This window comes from Chlamydotis macqueenii, chromosome 7 (assembly GCF_036417535.1).
Source record: "Chlamydotis macqueenii isolate bChlMac1 chromosome 7, bChlMac1.mat, whole genome shotgun sequence".
NCBI lineage: Eukaryota > Metazoa > Chordata > Aves > Otidiformes > Otididae > Chlamydotis > Chlamydotis macqueenii.
In genome coordinates, this window is record NC_141562.1 from 36,062,057 (window position 1) to 36,083,949 (window position 21,893).

The 21,893-nt window shown below is 48.0% G+C and overlaps 2 protein-coding genes across 5 annotated transcripts in view; one reads left to right on the forward strand and one right to left on the reverse strand.

Moving 5' to 3' along the window:
• Nucleotides 1-1,056: 1,056 nt before the first annotated feature.
• On the reverse strand, nt 1,057-2,755 carry NKX1-2 (NK1 homeobox 2). Its single transcript, XM_086752560.1, has 2 exons — nt 2,521-2,755; nt 1,057-1,640 (listed from the first exon to the last, which is right to left on the reverse strand). The coding sequence occupies exons 1-2, from the start codon at nt 2,753-2,755 to the stop codon at nt 1,057-1,059; spliced, it is 819 nt and encodes a 272-aa protein (XP_086608686.1).
• A 4,095-nt stretch (nt 2,756-6,850) lies between these two features.
• LHPP (phospholysine phosphohistidine inorganic pyrophosphate phosphatase) overlaps nt 6,851-21,893 on the forward strand; it is a 76,663-nt gene continuing 61,620 nt past the window's right edge. For 3 of the 4 annotated variants that reach the window (XR_015259120.1, XR_015259121.1, XM_086752777.1), the window contains exons 1-4: nt 6,851-6,981; nt 10,831-10,990; nt 18,811-18,998; nt 19,723-19,876. Coding sequence is in view for 2 of the 4 variants with exons in the window: in XM_086752777.1 (XP_086608903.1) it covers nt 6,903-6,981; nt 10,831-10,990; nt 18,811-18,998; nt 19,723-19,876 (581 nt within the window). In the remaining 2 variants the exon portion in view is untranslated. The remainder of the gene's footprint in view (nt 6,982-10,830; nt 10,991-18,810; nt 18,999-19,722; nt 19,877-21,893) is intronic. The other variant, XM_086752779.1, reaches the window with a different exon arrangement.

Here is a 21,893-nt window from a genome sequence, read left to right on the forward strand (position 1 = left end):
AACGATGAAGATGAAATGTGATTTTCCATTCTAACAAATGCTCCAAAAAACAAAAAACCAAAAAGCATGTGTTTCTCTGTTATGGAAAATAGGTCTCGGCATGCTGGAAATTCAGAGTTTTACTTATTTTCTACCACAAATGCCCCATTTTTAAAGAAATGAATAATGTAATCATTTTCTCAGATTTATGTTTTCTTCTCTGCCTCATTTGGCACTAATGCTGTGTTATTACGAGAACAACTGTTCTCTGCAAAAAGAATGATCTTTAGACATGTCATCCAAAACCTTTGAAGTCACTGGGAATGAACCGAAAAGGAAGGCAGCGAGGCCGTGTACATTAGCAGCAATGAATACTTTCCCACTGACCGGGCAGATTTTCTACTCGTCGCCTGATGAGACGGAGCTGCAGTTTTCTACACCTTCTCAGAGAAAAAGAGAAAAACTCTTTCAGGTAGGGTACCAAGTTCACGGCTTGCAGCTTTCAGAAGTCAGAAACGGTAACAAAAGGTGGGTCAGACAGGGAACAACCGAGTCCCACGAGCAAATTCAGAGCCTGGGGGTGTCTTCACTGGCGAGCATCCCTGGGATTTGAAACGGCCGCAAGCATCAGCACCAGGATAACGGCAGGAGTAAGGACTGCCACAGCTCCCGAGCTCTCGAGGTCTGAGACGTGTGCTGGCAAGCCAAACGGCGATGGGAAGCGCTTTAGAAGAGGAACTTGGAGAAGAATCTGGAGGGAATTAGTGTCAGGCATGTGTAAAGAGGGTTACTTTTCCCATCTCCCGACGCCTATAATTACATCTCAAACGTGCTAATGAAATCCAGTGGTTACTGTGAGGTTTTTTTTCCGCTTTGTCCAAGTAGGTACCTTAAACATGCTGCTGTGACGACTAGGGAAAAAAAAATCAACTTGCTTACACTTCATATCGCCATGCAACCACCTGAGGCGAAGAAGACGTTGCGCCCCGTTTGGGCTGGAGGGCCGGAGCCCGGCTCCCGGTGGGAGGGCTCGTGCCCTCCGCCCCCCTGCCCCGCTCCAGGCCGCTCTGCCCCTTCTCAGAGGTGCGGGGCGTAGAAAGGGCCGAGGTACGCGGGGCCGAGGAAGGGAGCGAAGGGGCCGCTGCCCAGCGGGAAGGGGGCGGCCGGCGGGAGCAGGACGTTGGCGGCCCCGTAGGAAGGAAAAGTCTGGAAGGGCAGAGCGCCGGGGCCGGGGGGGCTGGGGCTCCCACCGCCCCCCGCCGCCGAGGGGGACGAGGCCGGGGCCGCCCCGTCGGTTGTCGGGTGCTGTTTCTTCCACTTGGTGCGGCGGTTCTGGAACCAAATCTTCACCTGAGTCTCGGTGAGGCTGAGGGAAAGCGCCAGGCTGAGGCGCTCGCAGACCGACAGGTACCGGGTGGCCCGAAATTTGTTCTCCAGGGCCACCAGCTGCTCGTAGGTGAAAGCCGTCCGCGCCCGACGCGGTTTGCCGCACCCCGCCTCGGTCCTTCTCCTCCTGGGGCCCCGCGGTGAGGCCGGTTCCTCCGGGCGACCGGTGGGTTGGGTCCCGGGCCCGGTACCGGTCCCGGTCGCGGGGGACGGGCCCTCCTCGTCGCGCTCCTGCCCCGCTGCCTCGGCGCCGCTCTCCGGAGGGGAGCGCGGATCTGAGGGGAGATGGCGGGGGTCGTCAAGGGGATGGAGGGGGGTGGGGACACACACACACGCACCCTCCTGCCGCCCCTCACCCAGCACCGAGCCGCCTGCCACCCCCGAGAACCCGGCTCTGCTTCTCCATCGCCTTCTCCCCCGCAACGCGATAAAATAAAATAAAAGGGAGGAAAAAACCAAAAAATAAACAGAAAAAAAAAAGCGCTACCCTCCGCATCTGCGACGGGGAGGAGGGCAGGCGTCGATATGGATTTCTTACCAATTAAAAAAAAAAAAAAGAAGTTATTAAAGTCCCCTTTCTGAAGCGAAATAAATCCCCTCCCTCCTCCCCATCCCCGCGCTAATGGAGTTTCAGATTTGCGAGGGCCGGATCGATAGATGTCATCTATTAAAGGTAAGTTTTAATCGAACAATATTAGGATCAGGCCGGGGGAAGGAGGTTTGAAGTGGGCAACCCGCAAGCTGCGGGCGGGAGATAGGCGGGAGTCGGTAATGGGATATCGATCACGGGCAGCTCAGGCATCCTCCGGTGGGGAGGTCAGGTCCCGCTGCCGGTCGCGATTTGGGGGGGAAAACCCCCCGTGCGGTGCCCAGCCCCGTCCCTCGCGGGCGGCGGAGGATGCCCCGCACGCCGGGACCCCGCAGGTGCGTGGGGTACCACCACCCCGAGAACTTTTTCCCCTTTGCATCTTCGAGATTTAAAACAGTGCTCCAGCCCCTCTCTGCCCCCCCCCTCCATCCCCCGCCCCTCCCGCTGCATCTTCCTGCGGGAGCCCCGCACGGGCTCGGGGGGGCCGGGGGGGGGTCCCCGCACGCCGGCTCCTCCACCTGCTCGCCCCGCCAGCGCCGGCCGGAGAAACTCGAGCGCGTTCCTACCATGTGCCTCTAGTTTATTCCTCCCGCTGCCGGCAGCAGCGGCGTCCTTGCCTACTTCATCAACTCTTCCCAAACTTTTCTCCCGCTCCCCCGAGGGGGAGCCGCTGCCCCAGCTCCCCGCGGCCGGTTCTCGTCTCCTGCTGAATTTCTGGGGATCCAGGATGTCTAAGATGGAGAAGGAGATTTTATGATGGATGGGGGCCGCCTTGGCCCCTCGTTCCGGGCATTCCGGCATCCCCCTCCCTCCCAACCCTCCGCGCTTCCCGGAGACCTGGCGGGATCTCAGCGCGGAGCCGGGGGAGCGGAGCCGGGGCCGCCTCCCCAGCCGCCTCCCGAACCGCACCGCACCGCACGCCCGGGCGCTGGCAGCGCGGAGTGAAGCGGCGGGGGAGGAGGGGGCGGGCGGGGAGGGCGGAGGGGCCAGCGGCGGGGTGGGGGCAGAGGAGGGGGCAGCGCAGCCATTGGCACAGACACCCCCCCCCCGCGCCCCCTCTCCGCCGCGAGGGCTCTGCGGGCGCCTCCCTCCATCCCTCCATCCTTACATCCCTCCGTCCCTCCATCTCTCCATCCCCCTGTCCCTTCATCCCTCCCTCCCTGCATCCCTGTCCCTCCATCTCTCCATCCCTTCATCCCTCCATCCTTCCATCTCTCCATCCCCCTATCCCTCCATCCCTTCGTCCCTCCATCCCTTCGTCCCTGTCCCTCCATCTCTCCATTCCTCCATTCCTCCCTCCCTCTGTCCCTCCATCCCTACGTTCCCTCCGTCCCTTTTCTCCATCCTTCCCTCCCTCCATCCCTCCTTCCCTCCCTCCATCCCTTTTTCCCTCTATCCCTCCCTCCCTCTGTCCTCCCATCCCTCTGTCTCTCCATCCCTCCCTTTCTCTATCCCTCTCTCCCTCCCTCTATCCCTCCATCTCTCCATCCCTACATCCCTATATCCCTACATCCCTCCATCCCAACCTCCTTGCAGGGCTTCCCTGTTACCCTGCCTGGATTAGGGGAGGCAAGGGGATGCTCAGCAGGGAAGCCCGGAGCCCTGGCACCAGCCCCAGGTCCTCCACCAGTGCCGGGATGTGGCAGCACATGGCAGCCCAGCGGCCGCTGCTGCCCCCCGGGGTCCAGAGAGCCCCTGGCTGCCTCTGCCAACCCCCCCTGCAGCTCCCCAGGGCCAGTGGTGGTCCGGCCTCATGTCTCAGAGGGACCCAGAGAGGAAGGACGGCTCCTGCATCCCTCAACTACGCCGAGCGGGCTCCCGGCTTGAAGCACTCGGCCACTGTTTCAGGTGTTCAGTTCATAGGCAGGGAAACTGAGGCACGCCTGCGCTGAGGGAGTACCACCCCCACCGAGCAGCCCCCTGCCTCGCCCTCCTTGCCCAGAGTGGAAACACTCTGTGGTCTGTTCACACCTGGAACTGGGACGGGGCAGGCGACAGCATGTCAACCCTCCCCACCCTGCACCGGTCCCATGACCAGCCCTGCTTACTAAAAACTTGCCAGCAACGGGTTTCCGTACGCCTGTATCTGTTCATGGGGATGCTTTCCCCTCTTTTCGGTGTTTCTGCATTTTGTTGGCTACGCGGATCGGGCCGAGGCGCAGATGGAGGGGCACCCTAGGTGGGAATCTGCTACTCCATCTGCTTTTATTCCCAGGAAGAGGTGCAGACCCCAGCTCTCCTCGTCTTTACAGGTGTCGGCCTCAGCAGAGCTGGGCTTTCTCTTTGCCCTTGCAAAGGCGTAGGCCTTAAGATAACGTCAGCAAGAAGATGAGATGAAGATGCGCAGGGAGATGTGATTACAAGTAATTGTGATTGTTAATTACGTGGTGGTGGCACCCAATAGCCCGTTTGGCACTGGCCTCTTGTACGGGATGCCACACGCGTAGCAGAGAAGAGAGCTCTGTCCTAAGCTGTTCACACAGTAAAGCTACAGACTGATAAATCTCAGTTTTGGGAATGCACTCTGCGTGAAAATGAAGGTGGTGAGCTGGAAAACACTGCTGGGTGCTAGTTAAGTATTGCTTATGTATTTAAAGTTCCTTGAGGGGCAGAAGAAGGAGAGGGAAGGGGAGAGGAGGAGTTGCAGGTGCTGGACGGCACGCTTCAGAAGTGAGATCAAATAAAGAAAATGGATACGAAGTCTTAGTGCAGATCCTAATACTGATTTTGAAACAAGGTTGTTTTTGTGGCACAACATTAGTTCCAAACTACACAGAGAAATCACAGGTATTTTCCTATGGTAAATAAGTGTATGGCTCACTATTTTAAGAATGCTCACAAGCAGTGGAAGTGCCGGAGATTTTTTACATTTGGAAGAAAAAAAAAATCTTACCTGATACAAGTGAGAGCGCAAATACTTCAGTGTGAGTTGTTGTGTCTGCAGGAGCTGAGAAGGTGAATTGTAGCATTGAGATTAATTTGTGAGCTAGCAGACATCTTCAGGTATCACCGGTTTAACGCGCGCATGCACACCGACCTGCAAACATACATGCACGTAGAAAGGCACACGCGAGGAAGCACACCTTCACGGATTAGTTTTAGCAGTCTGTTTGAAGTTGGTCCGTTTCCCAGCTCGAGCATTAAAATTCAGCCCGAGTGCCGCCTTTAAATTGCTTTGATGCTAGGTGGGTTTCAACCCTGACCTGTCCTGACGGCAAGTGATGGCTGTAACAAGCTGCGGATCAATATTCATGGCGGGTGTCCTGGACTGATAACACTATCCAAGACAATGTTCACTATCGGTGGAGACAGCTGAGATATTGCACCATTAGTGATGTTGTTTTAAATAACCTGATCCGTTTCTGGGTCTATTTAATGAATTTCACAGTTTAGTTATTATCTTTAAGGAGAAGCCAGAGGCTATTCCAGAAATGGTGATGCAAATCAGAGCTGCCGAGGCTCCTCTGCTTTTCTTAAAACAAAGTGGACTATGATTCCGCCACAGCTCCTTATGCGTTCTGAGAGTTGTGGCACGCTATGGATAGTATTAGCAGTAAGAAAATATTTGGACTTTATCGAGGGAGACAACAATATTATCTGTAAAGCTGGAACACAGTTGATAAAATCTTATCCGTGGTTGTAAAACGAGGGGATTGGTTCAGTTCTTTACATGACAAGCCAGTGGTTTTTTTTTTGTTGTCTGTATGAAGCACTGAGCACGTATGAGAAGATACCATCGAGGCAGGGCACAGCCCTGTCAGCGTTCCGGCTGAGCTAATGCGGGTCTCGTCAGGCTTCCACTGATGTGTGGATCAGCGCGTTGTCCCCGAGGGCCGAATCCTGTCCTACCTCAGTTCCTACAGACCCGTCGAGGCATCCAGGGTGGTACAGGCTGCGATACGGGGTGGATGGCAAACCGGAGCCACGCAGCGGCTGGGGGAGCGGTGCTGGAATCCTCCCTCACCATCCCACCGCGCTCCTGCTCCTGAGGGAAACTGCAGGATAGAAACACGCCAAGCTTCTCATCGCTTCGGAAAAGTCTGGCCCAGATCAGGACTCAGGGTGATGATATCGCTGGGGGTCTGGAGTCCTACCAGGAATGACAAAAGCAGTATAAATTTTTAAGAAAACATGTATGTTGCCTTTACTTTCAACAGCATGTGACTCTTGTGACATGCGTATTTCAGAGGATGGAGGTGTTTTTTTCCCAGGGATGTGACGTCTGAGGGATTTTATTGGGAAACAGGGAAGGAGCCCTGGCACTTGCAGACTTGCTGGGCTGCTCTTTTATTGCCGGTGCTGTTTGCCGTCCCACTCGCTGGGCTGTTGGCAGCGGACAGCCCAGATGCAGATGCTGCTCGCCGTATCTCTGGAGAGGAATCAGGGAATGGTTTGGGTTGGAAGGGACCTTTAAAGCCCATCCAGTCCAACCCCCCCTGCAAGGAGCAGGGACATCTCCAACCAGATCAGGTTGCTCAGAGCCCCAGCCAACCTGGCCTGGAATGTTTCCAGGAATGCGGCATCCACAGCTTCTCTGGGCAACTTGTTCCATGTTATTACCTTGTATTTCCAGTCTACTAGGTAAGAAGAAACAAAAATATTTCCATCCTGGTGTGCTAGTTCCTGCTCAGCCACGGAGTGGACAGAAGAGACACCACACCACCTGCATGACGAGACTTCCAGTGCCCTGGTGTTAAAGCTTTTGCCGAGATGTCCAGATGCTGTTGTCGAAGATCTCCTGGGAAAATCAAACCTAGTCTGTCACCTGCCTCAGGTGTTTAAAAAAAAAAAAAATTAATAAATCAGGTGAGAGGCGGAAGGCCTCACGGGGTGGCCCCGCCCCCCTCCCCGGACTACATTTCCCAGCAGCCCCCGCGGCACGGCTCGGCCTGGCGGGGCGGGTGCGAAATGGCGGCCTGGGCTCGGGCGGTGCGGGGGCTGCTGCTGGATGTCAGCGGGGTGCTCTACGACAGCGGTGGCGAGGGCGGCGGGGTGCCCATCGCCGGCTCGGTGGAGGCGGTGCGCAGGTGGGTGACGGAGGGGCTCGGCCCGGGCCCACCCCGCCGGGGAGGAGGAGGAGGAGGAGGAGGAGGCCGAGGCGGGGTCTGCGGCCTGAGCGGCCTCCCGGGGTGGGGGCACCCCGGAACGTGGTAGTGCGGGCTTGGCACCCCAAAACATGCAATGTGGGCCTGACCCTGGGCTTTGGGGCAGCACCCAAAGGCGAGCGAGGGTTGGGGTTTAAAACCACCCCATCTGTGCAGTCCTCCAGGCTGGCTGTGTAAAGTTGAGTGGGACAGGACAGCAAACGTGGACATTTTGGTTCACCTTGGTATTTTTTAGGGTAATTTAAGGTGTGAGGGAGTCTGCTGAGTCTGCAGATCTGTTGTGCTTGGGCTGATGAGGAACGGAGCCCGGAGCAGCATGCACAGATCACATCCTGCTTGGTTTTGTATTTACTGTCGTTGCTGCACACGGAGCAGGAGTGGGCAATATATAAGAGGTCTGCCACATTCCTCCAGTAATAATTTTTAAAATATTGCCCTCACTGGCCTGGTAATTCTGTAAATTGATTAGCTTAGCTGTTAGACTAGCTGGGGCTTCTTGCAGAGAACTTGCAACCCAGCAGAAATGGAGAATTTCCGTGCTGCAGTTAATGATTGCCCAGCTTATAAGTGACACAAAAGCAAAGTATTGTGGCAAATTACTTGCCAGTGCCCACAGGTGGTGAACTCCCTCGCTTTTAGCTGAGTAATGTAATCTAGTTACCACAGGCTAAGTAAGTGCTGCTAAACAGACAGTGATTTCATTTATTTAACTCACTTTAATTACCTGGGTTGACTTGCCAGTGTGTCTGCGTTGGCCCTACTTGAGCTGGGGAGCAGGATGGGGCCAAAGCAGAGCAATGGCCGCAGGGCCATCTTTTTTTTAAAGATGGATATTGATTTGTAGGTCTGCCCCACTGGAGGAGGTGCTGGGTTTCCAGAGGAGCCTTCTGGCTCTGCGTGATGTTTCGCTAACCCATCGTAGAAGATCCAGATCCGTTTCACTTGTCAAGTGCTGCTCCATGTAACCCACTTGAAATGTTTTAAATGTTGAAATATTGAGCCAGTGTGAAGCGTTAACAGCCTACTTGGCGAGCAGCTCTGCGGCTTCTGTCCTCTGGGGCCACCCGGCATGGACACACTTGTGGCAGGTGCTTTATCGAGCAGGGAAATACAGAATCATAGAGTGCTTAGGGTTGGAAGGGACCTGTAAAGCCCATCCAGTCCAACCCCCCTGCAAGGAGCAGGGACATCTCCAACCAGATCAGGTTGCTCAGAGCCCCGTCCGTTGAAATCACTGAAATGATCATATGAGTTTAGTTAGAAACGTACCTAAATGTTGGTGGAACGGCCATGGAAAAGGCAGAGTTGAAGAAGATCCAAATGTACCAGTAATAAAAGAAGTCTTTGCTACTTTTTTCTTGGTTGTTTTTTTTTTTTTGTTTTTTTTTTAATTATTATCTCTTTGTTCATATTTCTTGAAATACGCGTAGTGGGCACATAAAACGTCACCAGATGAATCTTCTGTTTTAATCTACAGGATCAGAGTTTCCAGCACTGTCAGAAAGCGGCATCTGAGGCAAATTTAAGGCTTGTTGAGGCTCTTGGCTCCTTTCTGGTGCTCAGATGGCCGGAGGGAGCTGCAGGTGCCAGAATGGCCAACAGGAGAGCAGCGCTCCAAGGGAATTTGGTGAAATTAGGCAGAGGGGAAAGTCGCTGGTATAAAGACATCATACTGAAATCCCATGGCACGTGGCTTTTCCAAGGGATTGTTTATGATTTATGTTCCTGTCCCTCCGTGTCCCCTTTATTCTTCTGCCTTTCTGTAGCTGTGCTGCAGGCTCAGGGTTTGAGAGAGACCCTAAGAGAAAAGGCTCGTAGCAAAACCAACACGTTAGTTTTCCTGTGGGTGTGCAGACCAGCCTGTTTGCTGACTGCCGGGGCAGACACTGCTGGGACGGCCTCTGCCGGGATTAAACTTCCTTAACTTTCCTTCTTGTCTCGCTCAAACCCTCCTGCTACTATTGCTTCCCGCTGAGGCTGATGCCTGTGCCAGCTGATCTGTTGGCAAAGGAGAATCTTCTCCTGCTCTCCATCTTCCAGGAGAATGCGTCTTACCACCTCCTCTCATTTCTTGCCAACTGACACTTTCTGCTGGGACCACCGCATACGCCGAGTTTGTGTAGCGTGGGGCTGCCTGGATTGTAGCTGAGGCCTCCAGGCACGGCCCAAACAAACATAAATAGCAACAACTACATGATTACTGTCGGAGATCAGATAATTCTTTTAACAACCAGGACATATTCAGTAATATCTGCATTGCAGTTCGCTTTTGACATAGTGTTTTTTTTTTCTCCTAGGTTTTTAAATTTTGTTTTCTGTTTGATTGCAGGCTGCCGTTTAATAACTTTTGTCACTGCATTTACTGAAACCTCCTGCATGGAGGAAATGTAAACTGCAATTTAACTTATGGCAATGTCAGAAATATGCGATGAAATAACAGTAAAACTCTGGCCTTGGGCTAAATGGGCTTTCTCTTGAAATAGTGGAAATGTCCATACGGTTTCTCTGCAGCTCCATGCACAAGGCTTGATTCCTAGGAAGCGTACTGGGAACATGCTGGGTTTTTTTGGCATATGTGGGCTCTGAGGAGTTTCATATCAGTAAGCAATGGAGAAGCAGTGACCATAGCTATGGAAACTGGGAACAGCAGAAGTGAGTTTGGAGAAGGGCCAGGAAGGAAAAAATTCAAAACAAAACCTTTTGTTCAGGTCATTCAGTGTAAGTGCTTAAGAATAATCATTTTCCTTGGGTAAAGTCAAGTAGCTTTATTTATCTGCCTATTAGGTTGGTAATTGTTCTAGCTCACAGCATTTAAAATCTTTATTGACTCATTATCCTATTGCCAGTTGGTCATTAATATTTGTGTCTGCGTCATAGTACAGCTCAGTGGTTTCAAGCTGATGGATTAAAGCTAAAAGTGGCTCCTTTTTTAATTAATTCATTTTCGTATCAATTAAAAATTCATAATTGCAGATAGCTAGGAACTTTGTAACTAACTCAAATTGATATGGTCGTTTGCTAAAAGAGATGTCTAAAATCTTTCACGTCTGATTGGAGTCTTAAATACCAGTGTGGTAATTCCTACTGCAGATCCGAACTTGTAATACGACGGCTGACCCGTTCTCTTCAGCTTGTCTTGCGCCATCATCTCCCACGCCATTACAGCAATTAACTTCGTGTAACAACACATAGTACACACCAATAAAAATCAGAAGTAAACATTTTCATTTGCTGTTGGTTTCGTATGACTGAAGCCATTTCGACTCCTCTAAAACTACATTTACTGCATTGTTTTTCTTTTTTTTTTTTTTTTTCAGCCAAATTCTGCCATGCGGTTACTTCAGTTAGTATTTGAGAGAGTAGCAATGTAATTTCTGCCAGCAGAATTTGGCCCGTTGTACAGAGCAGACCTACTTCTGCGCTGAAGTAGTGCTAAGGTGGATTTGGATCCTTTCGGTTACTGGGCTGGACTACGGCAGCCGGGCACCCGTGTGCCGAAGGGCGTGGGCACCCCTGGTTTAACCCAGAAGCCAGGGTGCCAGGAATGTTGTTAAATCTCCTGGGGACTGTTATTGTTAACTCTAGGTGGGGATATTGGGGTGACTGGGTGGGATGACTAGAAAATCCAAAAGCATCTTGATCAGACAATTTGTCCCTTTAAAACTTTTAAGCCATAACGTTTCTTGATTGTTTAATTCGCTGTGGCATATGTCTGTTGTTGTTTTAAAAAAATCCTTATAACAGGGTTCAATGAAACACATCTCTTCCCAGCGTGTGCAGCTAACTGGCAGGCTGTGAGGGAGATCAGAAAGCCCACGGACAAGATCAGAAAGCCCATCGGTGACTTAAAGGCTTCTTCTGGAGCCAGTTTAACGGTGCCTCTGTACTGTGCTGCTGTTGTCTTAATTGATTTACACGGCATTGACACGAGGTGAGCTATTCACTTTTTATCTTACAAATAGCAGGGAGCTGGTCTCTTACAAGCCAGAAGGTGGTTAAACATCCATAGAAGATGCCCTGTTATTTGCATTTACAGCTGTGTGCTGATAGCGTGCCCATTAGCATATCCATATGAAAAGCACGCAGCGGTTGGACATTTACAACATCCTGTTGTTTGGCCGGTATAGTGCATCTGTTAGCACAACTTTCTACAGAGTCCTTTAAAAGAGCAACGGAAATCTGGGGAGCAGGGAGGCTGTGGAGCAGCTGGACAGTCGTGTGGAAATAAAATACCTGGAGAGTCTAACAAGGCGAAGATTGCAAGGAGAACAAGCGGAACTGGAACCGTAAAGCAATTCAGCGTGCAGGGGTTTGGGTGGGACAGTCGTGAGTTTACAAAGAGCCACCTGAAGGCATGTGTGCAACAAGGAGTGGAAAATCTTTGTTGTAGGAGAAGATAAGCATGGCTTAGCACAGTCTGTGCAGATGTTCAGAGTTTGAAGACTTGCTGTGCCTTCAGGACATGCGTTCGCAAAGGAGTTGCTCTTCCCAGAAAGAGAGACTTTCAAATAAACTGTACAAACTCTTATGTAAATATTCATTCATTTGTCTTTGCGCTTAACTCTCTTTGCACTTTCTGTCCATGGATCCTAAAGAAAGGTAGGTGTCACCTGCTCTTTCTGAAGTGACAGAGACACAAAAAGATGAAGCAGTTCTGTATACACCTGTATCTGTTCAGTGGCAGAGGCATAGATCCAGGAATCGATCCTCAGTGGGTGCAGAGTTGTCACAGCTCCACTCTAGTCTGTAACATTAGCTGCTGCCTCAGTTTTCTGAGAGCAGTGGACCTTCCTAACCCATGTTTGCTTTCCTAATCAGCAGTGTTCATTATTATTTTAAAGATCTATGTCCCTGAAGTTGTGGGTACTCCGAGTGCTGTCTACAGAAATTGCATGAGTGAGTGCTTACACTTCTGGAATTTAAACATCGTTAACCTTTGGGGTCTTGCGCTGCTTACTGTCCATCAGCACAATTACGTGCTGTACAAATATTTACTAATAAAGAATATCAGAGGATCCTACAGTGATACCTACTACCTGAGGGTACTTTTTGGTCCACTGCCTTGTATAAATGCTGATTAACCCCTAATCTGAATGAGCAGCACTCTATCTCATTCTGTACTTTAGAACTTAAAACTTGTCTCAGTTTTCCACTGTGGTAGTAATTTTTCCTTCCCCCCCACCCCGTCTTTCATGTTTGCTGAACTCAAACTGGAATCTTAGAATCGAGCCTGCGTGTCATCAGCGGTATCGGCGTTCGGATCGCACGCTGTCTCCGCAAGTGATGCGCTGGAATTAGTTGTTGATTGCTTCCAGATTAGAATCACACTGAGTTTGTTGGAACGCGGCTTGGTCTTTGAGCAATTGCAGTGAAATAGTATGGTACTTTCTAAAGTAAGTAAGCAAAGCAGGTGAGAGTGAATTCTTTCTCTATAAAATAGGCTAAATGAAACCTTTTGGTGATTTACTTTATTTTTCTGAGAAAGGGAATTTTATTATTTATTATTATCTTTGTATACAAAGAAAGAATTTGACAGTGACAAAGATAACAGCATGATTTTGACTGAATTCTAACAGAATAATTGGTAGCTTCAGAGGCAAAAATCTCCCAACTGGTTTTAGCACAGAATGAAAGCTATTGGAGTGTGATTTATTATATTGTCCCTAAAAGTTCTTTGCTTAATGCAAATAAATATATTCCAGACCCGTTCATGCGAACTGAATCCTCAAAATTCAAATTTTTTTTCTTGTCAGTATTTCTTGACAATACTTGTCAAGTATTTCAAGTCTACTAGAGTTTACTTTTGTTATAAAATGCACCCGTATGTTTGAATCGTACTTGGTATTGTGTCACTGCCATGTAACAATCAGCCAGCTGCTACAAGAGGCGGTGAGAAGCCCCGATTCGGTTCCTGGAGTGTGGTTAAGGTCTGGAACTACTGGGTGTCATACTTTAAGCTAATTTGGTCGTCTGCAGCGATTAAATGCATCTTGTTACTGAATGTCATGGACCAGAAAGATTTTTCTTATATTCTGCTTTGTGCTTCCTTTCTGCAGATTCACTTCAAAAGCATGTATTATTTTTCTTAAATACTTACCTCTAGATTTCACTGTTGTGGCATATTGTTGTCTACAAATCTGTAGACAAGTGTGTTGTCTACCCTTCTATTCAGGCAGGTGGAATATGATTTATGTTACCAGGTAATTTGTTCAGTATTTCTGGTATCCAGCTGTATTCAGTGCATTAGAGAGAGGCAGCCTTTGTAAAGCACTCAGGACAAGAAGGACTTTGTCTTTGTTTTGATGTACACCTTCTAGTATTTATTTCTACCTCAGAAAAATTCTGAATGATTGAAATACTGAAATAAAGGCATTGGTAGGTTTTTAAATTTTACTTTGAACTAAAATTTAGTATTTTTCCAGTTTTGCTGTCAAACAGTGTCTCAAAGTGGTGTTTCCAGCGTCTTTAGTTTTGTAACGGTACCATTTTTTGTTTCACCCTTGCCCACCCTTAAATAACACTGGACTCTTTTCTTGTGGCTTCTTCATACGTGTCTATTGATCTGCCTCCGTTCCTGTTCAAAGGTAGTGTCCTCCTATTTTTTTTTTTTTAATCCCCTTTGCAATCCCTCCTTTGGATTCACTCCAGATTACCCACTTCTATATATAGAGGCGAGCCACGTGGGTCTGGAGAGGAAATTGTGCTCGTGAGGTAGCAGATGTAGAGATGAGTTTCAGACACAAGAATGCAAGGGAGAGTGGGGGCCAAAAAGTGCCGTACGTAAGGATTTGTCAGGGCAGCCTTGCTATATGGAGCAGAAAGCTGGACCTCCAGAGACTGGGAGTTTTAGCGAGCTCGGCTGTGCTCGGCACCAGTGACAAGACATCAGTGAATGGAAACACCAGATCGGGGAAATTAAAGATGAAAAATAGGTGCTACTGAAATAGCCACCGAAATAACATGGTTCACAGAGAAACTAGAATACGTTATTGCCACAAGTAAGCTTTTTAAGCAGAGGACACATAAAGCAGAGCGAATGTACTCCCACCGCACAGGCGTTTCCACAGCTGGATCCCAGAAGGGGTCAGTGCTTTCAGCCAGCTGTTGTGCTGTTGTTCTCCATCAAGCAGACTAAAGAAGTGATAAAAAATTGTGCTCTATTCAAACTTTTTCTTCTGTACTGACCTTGAAACGAAGCCAGTCATTTCTACTTTTGACCATTATGCTCGGTATCATCTCCTCTTGACAGGAGATGTTTTACTGGCAGCACCAGCACCCCGGCCCTTGCAGAGGGCCATAAGCAAACATAAGCTCTGCCCACGTGGGAGGATGGCATTGCTGCACAAGTCCTGGTTTTACCTTATGGTTTGGTTGCAGGTAGATAACTCTCTGGTTATTCCCTGTGTTTCAGAGGTGATATTAGACTGCTGACAAGTCTACACTGAAGCACACTGGCATTTGTCCGCTGATGTGAAAGAATCAAATAGCGTAAGTGCTTAGCACGCTTTCTTTTATTTTGAATTTAAAAAAAACCAAACAAAACAATAACAGTCTGAAAAACCAAAATCAGGATAAAAAGCCAGTTCTGGAAATCTCATAACCAGTGCTCTTCCAAACCCCTTTGAAGTTGGCGTTGGACAGTCGCCAAACTCAGGCTTATTGCCTCTTTCAGGGTTTTGCCTTCTGCCCCCCCGCCTGTCTGCGCAGGACCTGCCAGCTGTGGGCAGGACTCTCCTGCTCCCGTGTTAGGAAAAACCTTCACTGCAAAAGAAGGTGGTCAGATACGGGGAGTCTGAGGTTTAGCCTTACACTTTGTCCTTAGTTGCTTCTGCCACGTGCAGGGTGATGTGAGTTTAAGAAGGAGCTTCCAGCCTAAATTCTGGGGCTTTTTCTTTTCCTATTGGTGTTGCAACCTTTATATCATCTGAAAGAACAGGGTTTTTTTGTGTTTTAGATGCCAAAGGCTGCCCATAAAGGTTGGCAAGGGCAGTTGGTTAAGTCTGCACAAGGTCAGTCAGGATGTCTAATAATTGTCCTAACACTTTACCTGTTATGGAACAATAATGAGAGTTTTTTCATTATTTTCGGGTGAGTGAACCTGGCAGATGCTGACAGCCAGCAGATGTGTAAAGTTCGAGGTGATTTGTAAGGGACCGGCTCATCTGACGCACGGTAATTGCATTGTGGGACATTGTCACTCAGCGTCGTGTCCCGCTCCGGCAGAACGAGGTAAAGGTCAGTTCAAAGAGCTGGCGTAGCATGAGGGGCAGCTCGGGGCTGAAATTAAAAACCTGATTTCCATCTCCCCTGTATGTGTGCCCATGGCGTGCCTGGAGGCGAGTGGGTGCCCCAGTTCTAGACTTAGGAATTGTTTGGGCGACGGTTGTTTTGGTCTGGAGTGGACTTAAATCCCTCCTCTGGTAAGGCTCAGAAAAAGTCTCCTCACCCACCTGTTGGTGTGTTAGTTCAGTGCTCATCTCTCCACTTACAATTTTGGGCTTGGAAGTTTTTGTGACTTGTTCCTTTACTTCAGCGCCTGTGTGCTGCGGCAGCTCCCCGGGGAAGCTGACGCCTGCTCTGCCAGCATGGCTGGTGCGGCGGCAGAGCCTGTGCGGCGCGAGCTTGAGGGCTGCAATTTGATTTTTCTTCTGCTCCCTGCTGCCCTGCACTCTCTGCCATCCCCTGCAAGAGCGATTCTGACAAATTTCTTTTGCCACAGCCGAGTTTGCCGTTTGTGACACCCCGAAAGGTTGAAGCTGTTCTCCCTTCACAGGTAGCTCGCCACACACAGGTGAAGTTCAAGTTTTCCCTTTCCTGCTCATGGGACATCAGGAGTGCTGCGAGCAGCCATGTTGGAAACGGAGCGGATTCATCTGACGGTGAGCCTGTTGACAGCCCTGAACCAGGAGTGAGAGGCGGCCTTGGCATGTCCGCAGCTACCTGGACCGTGCAGAGTCCCTGCAGCGTGGAGCACAGTGCTGCCTGTCCGTCTGCTCGGCTTGCGCTCTAATCAGGATTGATTTCTGGGGCTCCTGGATCTTTATCATGGCCGCGATGTATGGAGGTCAGCTGAAGCCCTGATTGACTAGGCTTCCTGGGTGCGCCTGCGCTTCTGTAACGCAGATGCTGATAAATCCGTAATACGCTGGAGATCTTGATAAAATGTGTGTTATATATTTCATCTGCTGTTGCCTCATTCTTCTGTCCTTGCAGGTATCTAATCCCTTGCTCTTTATCTTACAAGGCATCACATTGCAGATTTTGTTCTTTATTCTTCTCCTAACGTCTCTGCACTAGGAGTTGCAGTAACGTGCTCTGCGCCTACCTCTTAAAATATGAACGCTGGTGGCTCAGTCAGCTGGGTAGCTCAAGGTTTCCTGTGAAGCTGGCCAGTTTAGCAACACTGCCTCCACTGTTGATTCACTGTGCAAAGCATCTTGCCTCCATTAGACAGAGGCCTTCAAGGCGTCTCTTAGTTCCTCCTGGTGCAAAACCCGACTGTGAAAACTGAAGGAGAGCTTCGCTGTAAACACGAGCGGAGCCAGGGTTTCCCCGTGTAGAGCTGTTGTTAAAAGCTCTCCCTAATTATTTAAGCTCTGAGGTAATAGTTTGCTGATGCGTGCTGGCCTGCAGGCTCTGCTCACGGTCTGCGTGCTGAGCATTGAGGGATGGTCCTGGTGTGTGTATAATCGCGCTCATACCAGTGAGTGTGACTGTATCGTGCAAGGATTTGGCAGAGAGCTAGCAGGCTGTCTTTTTAGAGATGCTAACTTTGAAGGAAAAGGTGGCTTTTAATGGAAAAGGTGTTGTAGTAGAAATAAGTATTTTCTGGAGTTCTTGATGATTTTTCTTTGTTTAGTGTCCTAGAATTGTTTTGAGAGTTTCATGAGAACTCCCATTTTCTGACCGGCTTGGCCTAACTCTTTGTAGACCTCACCTGATCCTAAGCGTTCGCTGAGCTCGTTTGTCGAGGAGGTAATTGCTGGTGGCCATGAAGGCGTGAGGCAGTCCAGGATATGTTCTGCTTCCGCCTTGGTCAGGCCTTTCAGAAGTGTAATGCTGTTTTTAATCCAAAGTTCTGAGAAGGAAGTTGCATTTGTAGCGTAGGAAAACAGAGTTTTTCCTTTCACCAAGCTGACCAGTGAGGGTGCTTGTCTGTCTGTGCAAGCCGGTGGTTAGTGTTGTTCCTAGATTCATGCCATTGACCTTTAGAAAGAGAAAGAATAGATTTTTATTCAACAAATGTCTGCTTCCAGGCAGTCGTGAATCACGGGATTTTTTTCCCTAAGAATGTGTAGATAGGCTTTGCATTTAGAATAAGGTTTTTTTTGTTTTTTTTTCTAATCATGGCACACTCTGTTAAAGTTTGTTGTGCATCCAAATTAACACCGCCTTGCTTTTTAGCTACAGCTGAAGCCGTGTTTTGAATAACAGATGTGGAATACTGTCATCCCACTGTCACACCAATTGTTCATTGTTCTGAGAAGGTCACATCATAATTCATTAACAATAATTATTCCCTGGGTACACCCTGCACTTCTTCACTCAATTGCTTCATTAACTCGTGAGGGAATCTCACATTCGCTGCTCCAATCAATGAAGATATATTTATAATGTACAAGTGGATGCTATTAGTTACAATATATTAACTGTCTAATTTAAAATAGAAAAGCTACCTTTATGAAGGGCAATTAACCACTAAGTGTAATTGATAATTCACATACCTATGATTAGGAAAGACAAATAATGAAAAAGAAATGAATCACCGGCGTTATTGAAGAAGACACTGGCATGCAGTTTTAGCGAGCGGAAGGGGCTCTCTGGGTCATGACCGGATTTCTAAGAATCCTTTGATGGAAAGTTCGTCATCAGATGCGTTACCTTGAGGTGGTTTCGGTGTTTACACCAGCCAGTTGGGATCATCTTCCCTAGAAAAGGAACCCACCACGTTTTGTTTTTTTTTTGTCTTGGGAATCAACGCAAGGGCTTTTCTAATAGAAAAGTCCTTTTTCATTCTAGCACAAAGAAATGTAATAATATTTTAATATGAATTTATAAACCTAGCCACAAACTGACCTAGATATCTAAACCTATATTAGCTTAGGTCCTCAAAGGTAATGATGTACAAATTCACACTTAAACTGACAAAATTAGGCATTTTAATGTATTTAAGGAGCTGGGTGACAGTCCTTTTGGCAAATTTTTTTTTTTTTTTAAATTGCAATACCTTTTCCAGTGCTTCTGATTTGCCGTGTCCACTTTGAAATGCGTTGGTTCTGCAGATAGCGGACAGCTCATTCTTGGAGAAGAGGCCTTTTTGTGACATCCCCAGTAGGTCCCACAGCTTGGGTTGGGAAACAGCTGCTCAGGGGCAGAGGACTTGCATGAGACTGCAGAGTACCGATCCACAGGGACCGTGTCCTTGCTCTCGGCACCTGGGGCCATGTTTTCTTCCCTTGAGGAGCCGTTTACCTGTAAACGTTTATTGGTGAATTGGTTGAAGTGCCATGTTTTTCAGGATTACCTGCCAGGTAACAGCACAGGGGTTTTATGAGAGATTAAGTGATAAATGTAACTGAAGCCAGCCCAGTGTGGATATAAACATCGTTACAACTAGCTGGAATCCTGTTCCGGAATATCATCTTTGTGTTTTTATTGTAATTACCCAGCTTAAGTGTGGGACAGCAGAACTGATGCTCTTAGCTCGTTTTCTATATCTAATTAACACCTTCACTGCTTTTTACTCAACAGGATCAAAGCGTCTGGTCTGAAGCTGCGGTTCTGCACTAACGAAACCCAAGCGACCCGTGAGCAGTTCGTGAAGAAGCTCCAGGGCTTGGGCTTTGACATCTCCGTGGCCGAAGTCACTGCCCCAGCACCAGCAGCCTGCCGCGTTTTGAAGGAGCGCAACCTGAGGCCACACTTGCTCGTGCACAATGGTGGGACAACGCTGCAGCAGATGCTGGGACACGTAGAGGGACAGCCCAGAGAGATGTGGGTGTTTGCGACAGAGCAGTGAATTCCCATAGCTCATGTGGGGAAATACTGCCAGCTAGGGAAAAGCTTTTTCCTTAGTCGTGGGACTGTGGAATAAACCTTAATGGTCTGGTCTGAGTGAGATCTCCATGATGGCAGTGGAACAGTGAAGGCACGGAGTTGTGCTGCAGGTCAGCAAGTGCACAGAGGAGTCTGCTGCTTAACCAGAGAGACTAGGAGATAGGTGAGGTCTTGCACAGGACGTTACGTGTTACCGTGACAGAAGGTTTAAGTCTAAAGTGTTTTCTTCTGTAGAATGTGGGTGTGGAGAAAGGAGGTGGATCCTGCCCTCGCTGTTATACATTGGCATTCAGCTACCCAGGAGTTTGCCTTGGGTCTAGGTGCTTGGCTATAATGAGCCACTGAGATGCAAGTAGTTGGGAGCTAAGGCAAGGGTGGGAAATGGTTTATTTTGCCCTTTGTTGTAGGACAGATGAATAGCAGGATCCAGTCAGGAATAGAGGGGTCTGAAGAACACTTGATTCAGACTTGAACTGCTCTTTTAATTTTTTTTCATGTATTGTGTAATAAATCAAGGGAAACAAAAAAATGGGGGAAAATCATCAGATCCAATGGAATCTGAAACAGTAAGGGATTTGTGGACTTTTTTTTTTCCTCCTTCTGTAGATCTTGTCCCTGAGTTTGCTGAGATTGATAAAACAAACCCAAACTGTGTGGTTATTGGAGATGCAGCAGAAAACTTCAGCTATGCAAACCTTAATGAAGCTTTCCGACTTCTGATTGGGATGGAGAAGCCTGTTTTGATCTCCCTTGGAAGAGGGTGAGTTAAGCACTGTCTCTTTCTCAGGTAGTCCCTACATTTTTAAATTTACCCCGCTGTCTTTGTACTTAATGAAGGCCAGATATCGGTGTGGATATTCACAGTACCAACTTTTAAGCAGTTAATCTATGTGTCTGGACTAGGAGGCTGATCTGCTCAGGTCTCCATCAGCGAAGAGTCCTCAGTGGGTAATTCAGTCACCTCACTTGGCCTCCAGTCCTGAGTCACTTACTTGTAGTCTTTCCAGGGGTGTAAGGGAAAATGGAGGTGATTACACTGAAATAGGTCTCTAAAACAAGGTGGTATGGATGCTCCCCATGAGCCACAGTTCAGCCCAGTGCGGATGTGGGATTGCAAAGGACGCTGGAAGTCACTGGAGATGGGGGTAGATGTTTCTCTGGCTGTGAGTAAAGTGTGGTGGCCCAGAAGACCTTAGGGGAGAGCCCAAGGATATACTGAGAAGGGACTGGGTTCATGTGTATGGTGAAAACCTGCAAACACAGCTGTGCTTTTGAAGTGACAGATGAATTGTTTTGATGGTTTGAATATCAAAAGACATTTTTAATTATTCTCTGAACACTAACGGTAAATTTCGACCTGCTGCTTTCACATGCAGGAAAAATCCAGTCAGGGAATTTGAATACTTTCCTGAAAACAGTTGTTAGGTGTATTCTGAGATTTTTAAACAGGTTTTTAATACCAGTGCTGAATAATGACAAATCCCAAGGGCCTTGAAGGAGTTATTCTTATCTGTTGTGCCATGTGTAGGCTTAAAAAAGACTGTGCATGTTTAGCTTGAGGACACTGTAGTGACAACTTTGTTCAGTGATTCAATAGACTGTAACGGGCGTGAAAACCCTTCGTAGTTTGTCTATTATTGATCCAGCCGGGTAGGACTCAGCAGTGGGAAGGAGCGGTTAAATCCATTGTGTTGCCTTACCTCACGCTCACGCTCTGATCCTACAACATGGGCGAAAAATCTGTACTGTTTCTCATTTAGAAGGATAAGGAGGAGATGTTGAGCCAACAGTAGAATGGCTAATGTACATAAAATAAGAGTGATGTGTTATGTAATACCATCTTTCAAAATGAAATATAGAATCAACCTTTGTTTAGGATTTGCAATGTGATCGATGCAAAAATGCCTTTGTACCCTGTGCATATGGAAGTATTTATTTAGCCATTCACTGATGTAGACAGCTCTCAAACAGACCCCCTTATATTTTTTTAAATGTTATTTTTTAATTTAAAAAGACAGATTTTTTTTTTTTATTTTCTGAGCTTAGTTTTCACCATGAGCATGATTTTTTTTTTTTTTTTTTTTTTTTTTAAATGATTGATCATTTAGGTAATGTGAGTTCTGAGTGAGTTACCCTGGGAAGTAAATTCTCTGACTCGAAGAAGGGAGATTATAATTTGGATTACTTGCTCACCTAACTAGAGAAGCATCCTTGACACAAAGGGCCATATGCAAAAACCAGCCACGAGCCAGCTTCATTTTGAACATGGGGAATCAGTATAATTGGGTGGACCTGGAGAAGGTGCCTACCTTGGGCAAGCAGTTTGATTTTTGGCTGAAGTTTGAGATCATTCCATAGAAAACGAAAGTGTCAGAGTCACTGAAGCAGAATGCCCTCCTCCTGAAAATGGAGTGATTTACATTTAGCATCTGTTTTGGGCTGAGAGTGGGAATTGGCTTTGTAATTTCTTCTGTCATGCCACTGTCAGAAAATTAAGCTGTTTACGCTAGACTATAGAAGGTTAATGGCTGTTCTCGCAAAGGTCAAGTGGTCATTTTAAAGGGAGGCTGTGCTGAATAATCGAAAATGGCAGAAGGATAAGGCATAAAATCTTAACTGACTGCTCATCCTACTTTTTTTCCTGTCATATAGAAACCTGTCTTTGCTCTGGTCGGGAGAGCCTGGAAGACCTGCATTAATGTGAATTGCTATTCCAGAAAAACACCGTAAAGATATAAGTAATTTTATGAGCTTCATGGCTATAGGAACATTTTTAG

What these genes read in the sequence shown, in the direction of transcription:
- NKX1-2 (XM_086752560.1), bottom strand. Translation starts at nt 2,755, where the DNA reads ATGCCGGAATGCCCGGAACGAGGGGCCAAGGCGGCCCCCATCCATCAT. An exon ending in GAATAAACTAGAGGCACATG is followed by an intron (nt 1,641 to 2,520) that starts GTAGGAACGCGC and finishes ATCTCCCCTCAG; the next exon opens with ATCCGCGCTCCCCTCCGGAG.